The sequence below is a fragment of the Ochotona curzoniae genome, unplaced genomic scaffold (genome assembly GCF_017591425.1).
Source record: "Ochotona curzoniae isolate NIBS_2020 unplaced genomic scaffold, NIBS_Ocur_1.0 contig_3050, whole genome shotgun sequence".
In the NCBI taxonomy this organism is placed as follows: domain Eukaryota; kingdom Metazoa; phylum Chordata; class Mammalia; order Lagomorpha; family Ochotonidae; genus Ochotona; species Ochotona curzoniae.
Genome location: NW_024465705.1, coordinates 199486 through 213464, shown reverse-complemented (window position 1 = coordinate 213464; position 13979 = coordinate 199486). Strand labels below are relative to the sequence as shown.

Sequence of the window (13979 nt, the reverse complement as noted above, 5' to 3'; positions counted from 1 at the left end):
AGGGACCCAGTCGCTTGAGGCATCCCTCACTGTGGGAAGCTGGAATTGAGAATGAAATCCCTGTGTTCCAATGGTGAGAAACACCTCTTCACTGCTGGGAGAACACCTCATGCTGGACCATGCAATATTTAAATGCAGAAATGTTATGTGTTTAATGAAAAACAAAAGAGCTCTCGAGGTTAAGCCTTATGTCCCAGAACACAACACTGGGATTATGAGGGAATTTTAAGCTCTTTATAGATACACATTTTAGGAATATCTCTTTTGAATAAGTCTCCGACATTCAAAACCATTTTCATGCTCCTAACAGAGAAAATGATATGATCAACCTGGTAACAGAAGAGTTCTGGGCGGTGAGGTGGTGAGGCCATGGGCACAGGCCTGGGTGAAACCGGGGAGCCCCCTGCCCTGCACAGGCTCGGGCCTTCATCCTCGAGGCTGCCCATTGCTGGCCCCCAACCCTGTCTGGTGGTAAGAAGTATGCTGGAAGAACATGTGTATTTAGTTTGAATCATGCCAAATAATTCAAAGTAAGCAATTCAGTTTCCTATAACTTCTTCTGGAGAGACCAGAGGGCTTCCAACCCTGAGCTCACCCTTCTCAGTGGCAGTGGGGTAGGTACGGGCCCTGCACTGCTCCAGGCATCTTGTGCTCCCTCTGCGTGCCACCTAGCCAGCCGGCCCCACTTACATCAGTTCAACATCCCCCCTTCAAAGGTGAGCCCAGGGAGATGCAGAGATTGTCCACTAGGACTCAGTACTTGAATAGTGATTGCCACTGTGGAAATGACCCGCTTTAGAGCCTAATGATCACCTTTTAGTGCAAAACCAAGTATGCTGTATATTTGATACGTGCTATGGAAACCTTGCTTCTTTTAGGAAAAGACATGGACAGGAAAGTTTGTGAAAGGGAATCTGGCAAAATGTGCTTACATGTCAACACATTTAAAAAAAACAATGGGGATGGGTGGCTAGGCTGCCACTTGGGGCTCCTGCATCCCACATTAGCGTGCCTGGCTCCAGTCCAGGTTCCAGCTAATGATGCCTGCATTCCTGTCACCCACGTGGGAGACGAGGATGGACTTCCCACCTCCTGCCTTTGGCCTGGCCTTGCCATGGATGCTGTAGGCAACTGGGAGTGAAACAGTGAATGGAAAATTCTGTCCTTCACATCAAGAAAAAAAAATTAAAGATCAAACATCAATATTTAAAAAAAAACAATAAAGCTATATAAGATTTCAATAGTTTCACATTTAAACAAAAGTTATCTATATTAAAGAACTGGGTAAAACAAACAGTGCTATGTGAATACCAGCCCAGCATTTATATAATCAAGAGCCATTCAATGTATGCTGAAGAGCATAACTTACTACTGCTGTATTGCCCACAGCGAAAGCCTCATCAGCACTGACTTAATTTTCATCTTTGCTATCTCACTAAAATGGGCAGTCACTGCTGAAAGAGATCAGGGTGGAGAAATGGCATGTTACACTTCCCGAAATTCTGGACACTGCCTCCTGCTGAAAAAGGATGGCAGCGCACTGCCAGAAGACGGGCCCCTGAGCTGATAAATGTCAGCAGGCCAAGGACACATGTGTTTAGAGCAGATGGACTTCGCTTCCAATTCTGGCTCTTCCTTCCAGTGGTGTGTGACGTCAGCATTGCAGTCTCTGAGCTCCAGTTTGCAGTGGGGCATGGAGGACAGGCAGGTGACCCCAGCAGGGTTGTTGGTATGATCTGAGAGAGTGTACCAGAGTAATGTTCATGCACTCATGCGCATTGTATGTGAGGTACCGTAGCAGAGCTGCATACAGACACACATCTCTGCCCCATGGAACTTCCGGCATCGTAAGGAAGACAGACATGGGGGCTCACGTGGATCTAAACTGCTGAGGAAAAGAGGCAGAAGTCACTCCTCCTTGCTGTGCGTCATTGTTAAGGACCACAGGCTCGAGCCAGACAGCATAGGACAGATGTCAACTAGTCCAACTGGTGCTACAGAAGGCCCTCCTGCCAGGCTGGCATCAACACTCCTCATTGACGACTTTCTCTATAGATCACATTCTACTGCCAGCTCTTTGTGCAGTCTCTCTAATCTCCTGTTGAGGTTGTACGAGGACACTTGGCACAAAGGGCTGCAAAACTTGTTTTTGACCACTTTACTCGCGTAAGTTCTGCAGCCCCACACTTACCCAAAACTCATGCTAAAAATATTACATTTGAACACTGACGTTATTTTTAGCAAAGAGAGACTAGCAAAGGTCAAGCACATAATTGCAGATAAAGGCATCTCCTTCCTCATCAGAGGACGGAAGTATCTGGGCTCAGCAACCTGTGACTGCTACGCACATGAGGGCTCCCTACAATGAACAAGGAAAATGCATGAAAAGCCGATGCATGGATCTCAACAAATTATGCAGCCAAATAAATTTATCTTTTAATTCAATTTTCCACAAACTTCCTGAAACACTCTCACACTGTATGTTGACTGTTATGTAAAAAACTTTAGTGAAATATAATTATTCAAAGAGTAAGGCAGTGGTACAAGAGAAAAATCATCTAATCTAAGCAAATGCACCCAGCACCCACAGCAAATTCTTCCTCTCTTACAGATACTACAGAGGAGAAAGAGTCGAGAAAGAACTATTGCTTAGAAGCTGGTGTTGTGGCATAGTGAGTAGTCACAGCTGTGATGCTGGCACCCCATGTGGGCACCAGCTCATGTCCTAGCTGCTTCACCTTGGATCCAGTTCCCTGTTAAACAATGCACTTGGGAGTAGCAGAGCAGCAGGTCTTTCTGCCCCTGCAACCCACTTAAGAGTGTGTGTCACGGATAAATTTACCAATCGTTTCTCTACTCCCAACTCCAGGGAACATTCTTGCTCTCACTGTGTTTGCTGACTGTTCTGCAAGCCTATTAAGAATCAGTTTCTAGGGGTCAGCAAAATAGCTCAACTGGCTAATCCCCCGCCTTCAGGCACTGACATCCCATATGGGCACTGATTTGTATCCCAGCTATTCCACTTCCCATCCAGGAAAGCAGTAGAGGGATGGCCCAAAGTCTTGGGACCCTTCACCAGTGTGGGAGACTGGGAAGAAACTCTTGGCTCCCAGCTTTGTATCAGCTCAGTTCATCCCTTTGCTTAGCCAAAACACAGCTTCAGGGAAGAGGAACCTGTCACAGACTTGTACTCATAAACAAGAAAAGCCTTAACTTCAGGGAATTCACGTTAAGGTGCTCCGAGAGTGAATCCTGTCCTCCAACAAATACTTTCTTTCAGAAGGAAGGTTTTCCATACAGTCCAACAAGTGTTTGTTAAGCCTTCTCTGGTCAGGACCGCAATGTCTGTCACTGCTGTCCCAGCCATTAAACTCTACTGGGATCACTGAGGATTACAACATAAACAGGCACCTGATGGATCTGAGAGGCCCAAGAAAGCAGTATGCTCTCAAATGCTGAACAGTCAGCATTCTAAGAAACTGCACAAGCTTACATGTACACACACATGCCAGGCTTGCCTGACTGCCCTTAATACCCAAGTGGTAGCTTTCAGGCAAAATCCAAATGACTAGTAAGTCTGCAGAAGTTTCTGGAAAAGATAATACAAAACAGTCCACAAAGGCAGTTCAGAGTTGTAGAGAGCCATAAGCATGGTTTGATGCTGACTGCGCCAACTTGCTTCAAAGAGACGAAGCGCAACAGCCAGGTTCCTCACACACAGCTAGGCCAACATCAAACTAACTTAAGCTCCGACTTTAGCAACTGGAAAATGTCATGGAAATGAGTGATCTCTGCCCTCAGGTCGATTATTTGTCCCGAGTCATTAGCAACACGCCCAGTTTAGGGATGAGTGAACTGAGCCCCAGGATGAAGCTAAGGCGGGCGCTGCCTCGGTACTTCCCTGGTGAGATGCTCTGGGTGCTACACAGCTCTGGGCTTCCTGGAACAACTGAGACACGCTGGTTTCTAAATCGTGCTTCAGCTTTAATCATCTCTGGCAGCAGCCCTTGTGGACACCAAAGCCCTCCTGAGAAGTTACAGATAAAACTAGGCAGGTGAGCATCAAGGGTCAGTACACTTTAGCTGCTTAACTCATGGTTCTCAAACTCGAATGTGCATTAGAACTGACAGAGGCCCAGAAGACAGCCTTTGAACAGCTCATTATTTCTGACTCAGTTGGTTCTGAAAATTTCGCTTTAAGAAACACAGACTTAGAGGAACAGCAGGAAGGCAGTGAGACGTAGTACAGAAATGAGATGGGTTTTTCCAGGAGTGACCAAACAGCACAAGGGATCACCTCAGTGAGATGGCAAAGAATGAGAAGCAGGATGCTGGTCCAAGGGTTCGGTTGGGTGTGGACTCTGGCCCAGAGCTGGCTCACCAAGGCAGACCTGCTGGCTCAGGGGCCAGGACCACATTGACACTGGGGATCTTGGAAGATCTCTGATATTATTGCGGTCACATATGTGAGCACTGAAAATATCACTCAATAAGTTTTAATTTCTCAAGCACAGATAGGTAAACTAACAAATGATCAGGTGCTTTGTTAACTGCAATAAACATTCTACCTGCTGTTTTAGATTGCTCGTATGCTTGACTTGTTGCGAAGCATTCATGTTCTTAGTAACCTGTAAATACAAATATTAACGCTTCAAAGCTGTCATTGAAATTATACCCTCTTCCCATGTATTTTATCCACTCCCAAAAAGCCTAAATTATCCATTTTCTGAGTTTGATAGGAGTGTCAGCTATGTTGGATCACGGCAATATTTCATAAGTGGGTCTGGTTCCTCTTTACATGAAGTTTCTTGATAACTATTAACTCAAAGTATTTACCACTGAGCTCCCTCCATATAACTCCCTTCAACACAGCAGCTGGTCTAGGCAGAGACACTTAATGCTGTGGTGCTTGGCTCCCGCTTCCCCTTGGAACCAGGGTTGCTTAGCTGGGATACCGGCAGTGGGTCCATCTCTATGAGCCTGCCCTTCGCCCTCCTCACAGAGCACTGGGCTGGGGTGCGCTGCACCTTGTCTTCACGAGGTACCTATCAAATGACTTTTGCATTAACGCTGGAGGTGCCTGAATCAATTCTCATGTTTCATTTTCTCTTAATAGCATTTATGAGGATTCAACTAGCCAATGCTTATGAACCTACAAGCTTATACAGAAATACATGTCATTCAAAACAAACTTTATTAACAAAGGGCTTGCAGCCAATACTTTACAAATGCTAAAATACATAATTGTCTTTCCTGCAAGTTCCATTGAACCAACTGACTGAAAATGATCTTGAGGATTTTGGCAAAATTTGTTTTAGCATCTCATGCTAATACACGACTATGATTAGTGAACACAGAGTGCTAGCATGCTGTTGACTGACATTTTCCTTGATTAAATATAAAAATAAAAAACAGATTATGTTAGAATTGCACACAATTGTCAATGGTAAAAGTGACCTCTTTGCTGAATAAGAAAATGATTTATAAATACTGAAAGATTATCTCCCGAAATTGTATGTGCTGATAATACAATGAATACAAAGTACTTCTAAGTTTAAAAAAAAAAGATAATCAAGGAGACAGTAAATCTGCACTGTTTGCTGTGGCACAAATGCTGCCTGTTCAACCCACTGGACACAGAACACTAGCAGGAAGAGCACAGTGGCTCACATTCACATAGTATTATATAGTATTTCCATCATGCAGACCAATACACACAGTCTCAAGAGCCTGGTTAAAAGTAGAGATGACACGGGCCCGGCAGCGTGGCCTAATGGCTAAAGTCCTCACCTTGAAAGTGCCGGGATCCCATATGGGCGCCAGTTCTAATCCTGGCAGCTCCACTTCCCATCCAGCTCCCTGCTTGTGGCCTGGGAAAGCACTCGAGGATGGTCCAAAGCTTTGGGACCCTGCACCCGCTTGGGAGAGCCGGAAGAGGTTGCGCTCACTTGGGGAGTGATTTTCCTCTCTGTCTCTCCTCTCTTTAAAAAAATTTAAAAAAGATTTATTTATTTTTACTGGAAGAGGAGAGAGAGACAGAGAGGAAGATCTTCCATCCGATGATTCACTCTCCAAGTGAGCGCAATGGCCGATGCTATGCCAATCTGAAGCCAGGAGCCTCTTCTGGGTCTCCCACGCGGGTGCAGGGTCCCAAAGCTTTGGGCCGTCCTTGACTGCTTTCCCGGGCCACAGGCAGGGAGCTGGAAAGGAAGCGGGGCTGCCGGGATAGAACCGGCGCCCATATGGGATCCCGGGCATGCAAGGTGAGGACCGTAACCACTGCGCCACCGTGCCGGGCCCAAAATAAATAAATCTTAAAAAAAAAAAACAGAGATGACAGCCAAATAATTAGGCACAAACGAGTTGTGAGTATAATCTTAAAAATGTAATTCACTCGTTAAAAATGGCTGCACTGAACAGTTAGCTTTCCAACTTTGCAGTTCATGCTCAGAAGCCAGAAGGGACAGGCTCCAGCACTACACTGCGCAAAGGCAAGAGGAGAACATTAGCAGCCGATGCCAGCATCATCTACTGAAGTCGCTGCTTTTATTGCAAGCATATGGCTGCTGGCAGAATGCTGGAGCATTCCCCAGGAGGGGAAGCTGTTATCTCAGATAGTACCCAGAACAGCTCGAGGCATTCAAATCCACGTGTTCAAATGTAATTTCTGAATTGCACAGACACGAACACCATAACTAAATGAGCATTCATTTAAAAAATTACATTAAAAATGAAGCCTAAAAACTGGCACATAGTTTGTACGCAGAACATAACAGATATTCTGAGAACAAAGCTCCTAACATTTAGATGAAAAGAGGTTTACTAATCTTGATTCAGCAACCTACTTTGTCTTCCCAACGCTTGCCCTCACAGGATGAGAAAGCTCATCTCAGACGACCTGCCCTGTGCAATATTTCTTATGGAGGACAGTTTCCTGCTAATTGCCGACAACAACCGAACCTCGTGGTAATCACCAAAGCTCAGGCCAGTCTTGCTACGAGTCAGTCCATAATGAAGAAGCATCTCAGAAGCCTGGCAGAATGCCTGGTCTTGACAACATGTAATTACCCTTGCTGTGATTCTACAAGGCACAGTTTCAGTGAATAATAACAATAATAAACCATTTTAGAGAAAACAATGTTTCCTTTAAGCAGTTTTAGACATCAGGCAACGGTTTCAGCACGTTGGCATCACCCCTTGTAGCAGACGTGTAAGTGCAGCTCAATAGAAAGGATTGGATTCAGAACCAAAACATGAGATTTGAGTTTTGGTTCTGCTACTCTGGGTCTGTGTGATGGTGTGTCAGTAATGTTATCTGTATGCATCTTAGTTTCCTAAAAATAAATAAGCATTTATCTTGGGGAGAGAGAAAAAAAATCTCCCACCTACTGGATCACTCTCCAGATGACTGCCACAGCCAGGCTGGCCAGGAGCTTCACCTGGGTCTCCTGCATGGGTAGCAGATCTTCAAGTACTTGATCTGGCACCTGCTGCTTCCTAAATGCTTAACAGGGAGCTTGACTGGAGGTAGCCAGGATCTGAACTGGCTGATGCTGGATGCGAGTGACCCTGCTTAACTAACTACACCATATGTCTGTCCCAGATTCTTAATTTTTTAAAGTGAAGGTAATTAGCTAAATAAAAGCTTCTTTTTAAATGAAGACATCGACTTTCAATATCAAATATGAGGAACAAACACGCCTCAGTGTCAGAACAGCCAACAGGCTCTTTTCCCAGGTTTTCAGCTTCACACTTCTCCCGGTTCTTCTCAACAAACACTGACTCCTCTTGTTTCCAAATGTAAAATTGACGTTCTCTCTAATGTGTGTTTATCAGTCATCCCTACTGAATCTTTCACTGGGACCAGAGTGTAGGATGTGTCCAGGTACAGAAGACGCCTTACAACACTGACTTGCTAATGGACTGGTGAGGACTCTTCTACTTGTTAGCAAATTCTTACAAAGTGCAAGTCTCAAAATTCAAAATCCATGCCGATGGGGAGGAACTTTCAGAGTATATGAAAAAATGTGCATTACCCAGATAGTGCTTGCATTTCAAAACTGTACCAAAATAAACATTTTCACAACTTCTAAAAACATGTATTTGTGAAGCAAAAAGACTGACAAAAGCACACACACACATGCTGAAGGTAGCGAGAGCCAGCTCACACACTCTCATCTGCTGGACCATGCCCCCAACGCCCTGACGGCAGGGGCAAAGGGCTATAGAAAGCCAGAAGCCAGAATCTCCATGAGTCTCCCGTTTGAGTGGCAGACGCCCAACTCCCTGTCATCACAGCTGCCTCCCAGAGAAGGCTTGAACGGAAGGAAGGAGCCCAGGGACTCCAACATGTGACAAGATGTCTCCACACCACTGGCCAAACGCCTGCCTGCTCCCCCAAAAGAAGTTTGCATTTAATTTCTCCATAAACCTTTTCGATCACCTTGTACTGTATTTCAGAACAAACTTTGTCAATAACCACCGCCTTTAACAACAGGAATACTTTCCCTTATTGAGCTGTATTCTCACAAGTTAACAAGACATTTATGTAAGTTTCACCTGGGTTGTGTCTGCATCACGTCTCTACAAGTTTCTTTCTTTCTTTTTTTTTTTTTAAGATTTATTTATTTTTATTGGAAAGGCAGATATACAGAGAGGAGGAGAGACAGAGAGGAAGATTTTCTGTTTGATTATCACTCCCCAAGTGAGCGTAATGGCCGGTGTTGCACTGATCTGAAGCCAGGAGCCAGGAACTTCTTTCTGGGTCTCCCACACGGGTGCAGGGTCCCAAGGCTTTGGACCATCCTCAATTGCTTTCCCAGGCCACAAGCAGGGAGCTGGATGGGGAGTGGAGCTGCCAGGATTAGAACTGGCGCCATATGGGATTCTGGCGCATTCAAGGCGAGGACCTTAACTGTTATGCTATCGCATTAGCCCCTACAAGTTTCTTTTTTTCTTTTTTTGAAAATACATTTTTATTTTGAATTTTGAATTATGTGGTACAATTTTGTATAGGCTGGGATTCCCCCCTCAAACTCCCACCCCATCAGATTTTTCCCATTTTGTTACAATAGTGTAGTCCTTCATAAGAAATCATAAATCTATCAGTCTCTTATTTAAGTGTACCCCGACATTGTTGGTACAATGTCAGACAGTTCAGCATCCCATTGTCTACATATGGCCAACAGTTTCATTGGGAATCCATCTTTCGTCTGGATGCAGGGATGCATGTTCCATTATACCCCCACATCTGTATATGATAGACCCCAATACTCTATCACTATACATTACCCTAAGTGAGAAGGCATGAAACAAGGTCAACAACTGGTATGAGTTAGAACAGCCACAATGATAACAACAAATTACAGGACCATGAAAAAAAAAACCGTGCCACTGAGTAACCAACACATGAGTGACAAAAAGGAAACACAGAAGTCTCTTGGGAAAAATGATGCCATCGCATAATTCATGAGCCAGTGATGAATTCGACTAGAGAAAAGAGATTATTTGGAATGAACCAAACTGAAATAAAAACCATCAAAACACATGGAATATAGCCAGAAAAGCAAACAAACACTCAAAAAACAGTATGGATTGGACTGGAAATCAGTATGGAGAGTGCTTGGAAAATTGCAAATAAACCTGCCATATGACCCAGCTATCCCGCTCCTAGGAATATACCAATAGAAGCAAAAGCTGCATGTGAGAAGGAAATCTGTACTCCTATATTTGCAGCAGCATAATCTACAATAGCAAAGACATGAAAACAATCCAGATGTGCGTACAAGGAAGAGTGGTTAAACAAACTGTGGTATATCTACTCCATGGAATATTATTCAGTTATTAAGAAGAATGTCCTATTTACAACCAGGTGTTTCCAACTAGAGACCATTATGCTCAGTGAAATGAGTCAATCACAAAAGAACAAATATCATATATTCTTTCTTATACAAGTTTCTTTCTTTATCTTTATGATGTGGGAACATTAACCTCTCCTTTTAAGTAAGGACCAAAATAAGTAGCTATTTGAAAATTTGTCCTGCTCATTGTTTAACAGAAGTCATGGTGTGAAGTCTTTACATCCTCTGTTCGTGTGCTTTTCCAGTACGATACCTCAGTGTATTCTGCTGGTGTGCACTGTGTCTTGGCATGAAAGTAGTTACTCAGGTGGATGAGGTACTGGGTCCTTTTTTAATGTTCTGACTACTTGGTGTTGCATAGTGCAGCATTACATGGACTATTTACAAAGGGGCATCCAGCTTTTAGCAGTCTCAAGAGCGATGACAAGAGGGAAGGCTCTAATTTCCACCCTTCCAAGCCATTCTCTCTCCCACTTCAAACCACGTGAAGCCTCAAACGTCCTGGTATTGACCTGGTAGTTTTCAGATAGAGGAGGCAGTGTTAAAGGAGCTGCATGTTCTCCTCCAGGCTTGGTCAGACTTTGTGTCTAGGTACAGTGCTTATTTCTCAGGGTCTCCTGTGTGACACTGTGATGTTAACAGCTGCCCTGCAGGCTGTGCCCTCCCTGTGTTCAAGGGCTTTGGTAATGGGTGGGTTGCCTGGAGCTACTCCCAGCATGTAAGTGGGCCCAGCTCAGGTTGAAAGGCTTCTCTTGCAGAACTACCCATTGGAAGTGGCTATGGTGAAGCAAACTCTACTAAAAAATTTGCCTGGGCAAGGACACTCAGCAGCCTCCACAATCCTGCTCAAGTGGGACCTGCACTGAAGCTGCTTCTAGGCTGGAGGTCCTGCAGTAAGGTAGAGAAACACTGATTCACTCAGCCAGTTCTAATCCCGGCAGCCCCGCTTCCCATCCAGCTCCCTGCCTGTGGCCCGGGAAAGCAGTCGAGGACAGTCCAAAGCTTTGGGACCCTGCAGCCGTGTGGGAGGCCTGGAAGAGGCTCCTGGCTTCGGATTGGCGCAGCACCGGACATTGCGCTCACTTGGGGAGTGAATCATCGGACGCAAGATCTTCCTCTCTATCTCTCCTCTGTGTATAGCTGCCTTTCCAATAAAAAGAAAAAATCTTTTTAACAAAAATAATAATAAAAAAAGAACGGCAGCTATACAGAGAGGATGATCTTCCATCTGCTCGTTCACTCCCCAAGTGTCTGCAATAGCTGCAGCTGAGCCAATTTGAAGCCAGGAGCCAGGAGCTTCCTCTGGGTCTCCTACACGGGCCCAATGTCCCAAGGCTTTGGGCCATTCTTGCTTTTTTCCCCAGGCCACAAGCAGGGAACTGGATGGGAAGTGGAGCAGCCAGAATATGGACCAGTACCCACATGGGGTCCCAGCGCATGAAAAGAAAGGATTAGCCAATTGAGCCATTGCGCTTGGCCCTGTTATCATTGTCTTCTGTATAAGGGGAGGGTGAGGCCCAGAGAAGTCCAGTCATGTGTGTGCTCAACAGCATGGGAGAGATTTCCTGCAGAATCTCTAGGCTGGGTTGCCTGCCCACACTGAAAATCAAGGCTGTGTAATCTTACAACTTCCTCAGGCAAGCACAAGGTGTCCAGTGAGGGCGGTGTGGGCTCAGGCCTACTTTAGGTCATATATTCGCTGCTCCATGAGCAAAAGAACAGAGGGGTTACACATGTGTAGTAGGCTTCTTCTTCTCTCCCACAGTCTCTGAATTTATTGTGATCAAGTCATCTGCTCCTGGGATCAATGTCAAGAGAATTCTAGAATTACAGGGATGACAAACATACCACAAGGCATTCGCATTCAAATGGCCAAGTCCTGCTTCTCTTTTTTCTGTAGGCATCATCCAGCACCAGGGACAGGATAGGGGTTTTCAGAGGCAGCTTATTCCTGATCTCTCTACATTACAAAATGCTTTCTTACACGAAACAGTTCTTTCTTTGTAATTCCCATGCATGGATTTTCACTTTATCCCCCTTGGGAGGAAGAGCTCGCTCCTGCCTCTATGTGCCCCCCTCATCAGCTCTGGGGCAGGTGCTGCTTATTCTGTGGCTGACCCAAGGGAGCATGCTTCAGAGCAAGACAACCATGGAACAGAGGTGCCAGTGCAGCCAAAGTTCAGGACAGAAATACATGGCCTTGTAAGAGAGCTAAAACCAGATGTTTATTCACGATGAATAAATATTAGCTCTCCACTTCCCTTAGGATCTCTGCTTCTTCTAATGTCATCACAACCCTCCTTTCCCAAACCCTTGAGAGACACTTTGGTCTGCTGTGTCGAAGTAAAGTGCTTTGGTGGCGAAGGGAGGAACCCTGTGAATTTCTAAATATCTCCAGATTCAAAGTTCAGAACAAACAAACTCAGGAAATCTGGGCATGCCTGCATAGAAAAGCAGGCTTGAAGAAAGATGACTTGCTGGCAAAAAAAAAAAAAAGGAAATTTAAAGATTGCCACTGGGGAAAAAGAATGCCACTGATTTCATTTCCTTGTGATAGGAATAACAGGTGCTCAGAAGCACTGACATGAAAACAAGCAAGATAGGGGGGGGGGGAATGCAGAGCTTTCCATCAGCCAGGAACTTAGAAGCAGGGCCTGTATCTCCTCACTCAAGTTCTTTCCCATTCAAGAATCAGACCTCAAGTTTCTGTTGAATTTGGCTTGAAGAATTTGGCCTGCTGAAAGCTGCCATCAGAGCAAGAAGAAAGGACCTGAAACCAATGCTCTCAGGCAGAGAGCCCCTAGCAGGAAGCAGGGAGACGAAGGACCCATTTTCTCAAGTGCAACAGCTATGTGATTTAACTCTGGTGTGAGCCTGAAATGGAGATTTACCTACAGTAAAGTTACCTGAGCAGAGGCAGTGTTAGTCATGTAGGAGGTTACACAATACCAATGGTTACCGTTGGGAATCTCAGAAGTACTCTCAAGGCTGGCTTTATGTGCAGGTGACCATGCGAATGCAATGGGATCCATGGGCCCCTGGCTCTCCTACTGTCACCTTGAAGTTCTCGATAATTTTGGAACAACAGGCCCCATAGTTCAATTTAGCAGAAGATGCTACAAATTGTAGTTTAGTCAAGCAGCCAAGAATGGTTGTGATACTTCGCAAAGGCCAAGTTAGTAAGTATAATAATTTAAATAAAATATAAGCTAACTCTGTCAATGAAATGAGATAAAAGTTCTTTCTAAAAGTAAGAGTAAGTAAAAGTATTTTAGATTGGGATACAGAACTGCAAGGTTTTAGAGACTGGAAATTTTAAAAATCATAAGTTATCGACAAAGAGGAATTGGATCAAGGTTATACAAGGGCCTTAAACAAGTTCATGGAAAATGGAATTAAAAGAGTGTAAATTTTCCACGAAGTTTTCCAAGTGTGCTCAGGGTATGTGAGCAGTTGTCAAAATATATGACGTAACTGTGCTGTTAACGATGCATGGTTCTTTTTCCCATTCACCTGACATGTATTAGAGAAACACCAACTGGAGAAAGGAGTACAATTTGAGGCACACAAATGCAAGCAGGAATTAAGTATCCTTTAAGACCACAGTGACCTGGGGCACTATCCCCAATTATTTTAATATCTGAGCTTTAGCTGAAGCTCAAGATTCAGTCCACTGAGATACAACAATCTGACCAAAGAAGCACATGAGGAGAGTGGGGAGAACAGGCGTGAAGCTTCTCGTGTTTATACAGTAAATCACAGCAATAAAATGTCAATTCTGCTGGATGCAGTTAGATTTTGAGAAGTTTAATCACTGTTCCAAAGGCTAAGAAATGCTTCATGACTTGGCCAGAAAGCTCACTTCATTTATTTGAAACAGCTCATCCTAAGCCTTATGAGTTTGAATACACTTAACCAGTTCTCTGAATGCAGATATTTTTGATTTGCATATGAAAAAATACTATTTCTGTCTTTAGTACAAGAGATGTACACTTAACTTTCTGATTCTGCATGTCCAGAAAAAAATATTTTTCTACGTAATTTCTGTTTTCCAAATCAGATTCAAATGAAAAAGCATCTCGACTGGATGCTTTGCAATGGCCTTGTATAACTGGAGAG

At 44.4% G+C, this 13979-nt stretch overlaps 1 protein-coding gene across 5 annotated transcripts in view; it reads right to left on the bottom strand.

The window, feature by feature from the left end:
• Positions 1–13979, bottom strand: part of PIP5K1B (phosphatidylinositol-4-phosphate 5-kinase type 1 beta) — a 127045-nt gene that overhangs the window by 34816 nt on the left and 78250 nt on the right. The window contains exon 15 of one of the 5 annotated variants that reach the window (XM_040979187.1): positions 4598–4628. The exons of the other annotated variants lie outside the window; for them this stretch is intronic. Within the exon in view, the coding sequence (XP_040835121.1) occupies positions 4613–4628 (16 nt within the window). The 3' untranslated portion in view covers positions 4598–4612. Of the gene's footprint in view, positions 1–4597; positions 4629–13979 lie in introns of those variants that run through there. 5 annotated transcript variants of the gene reach the window in all.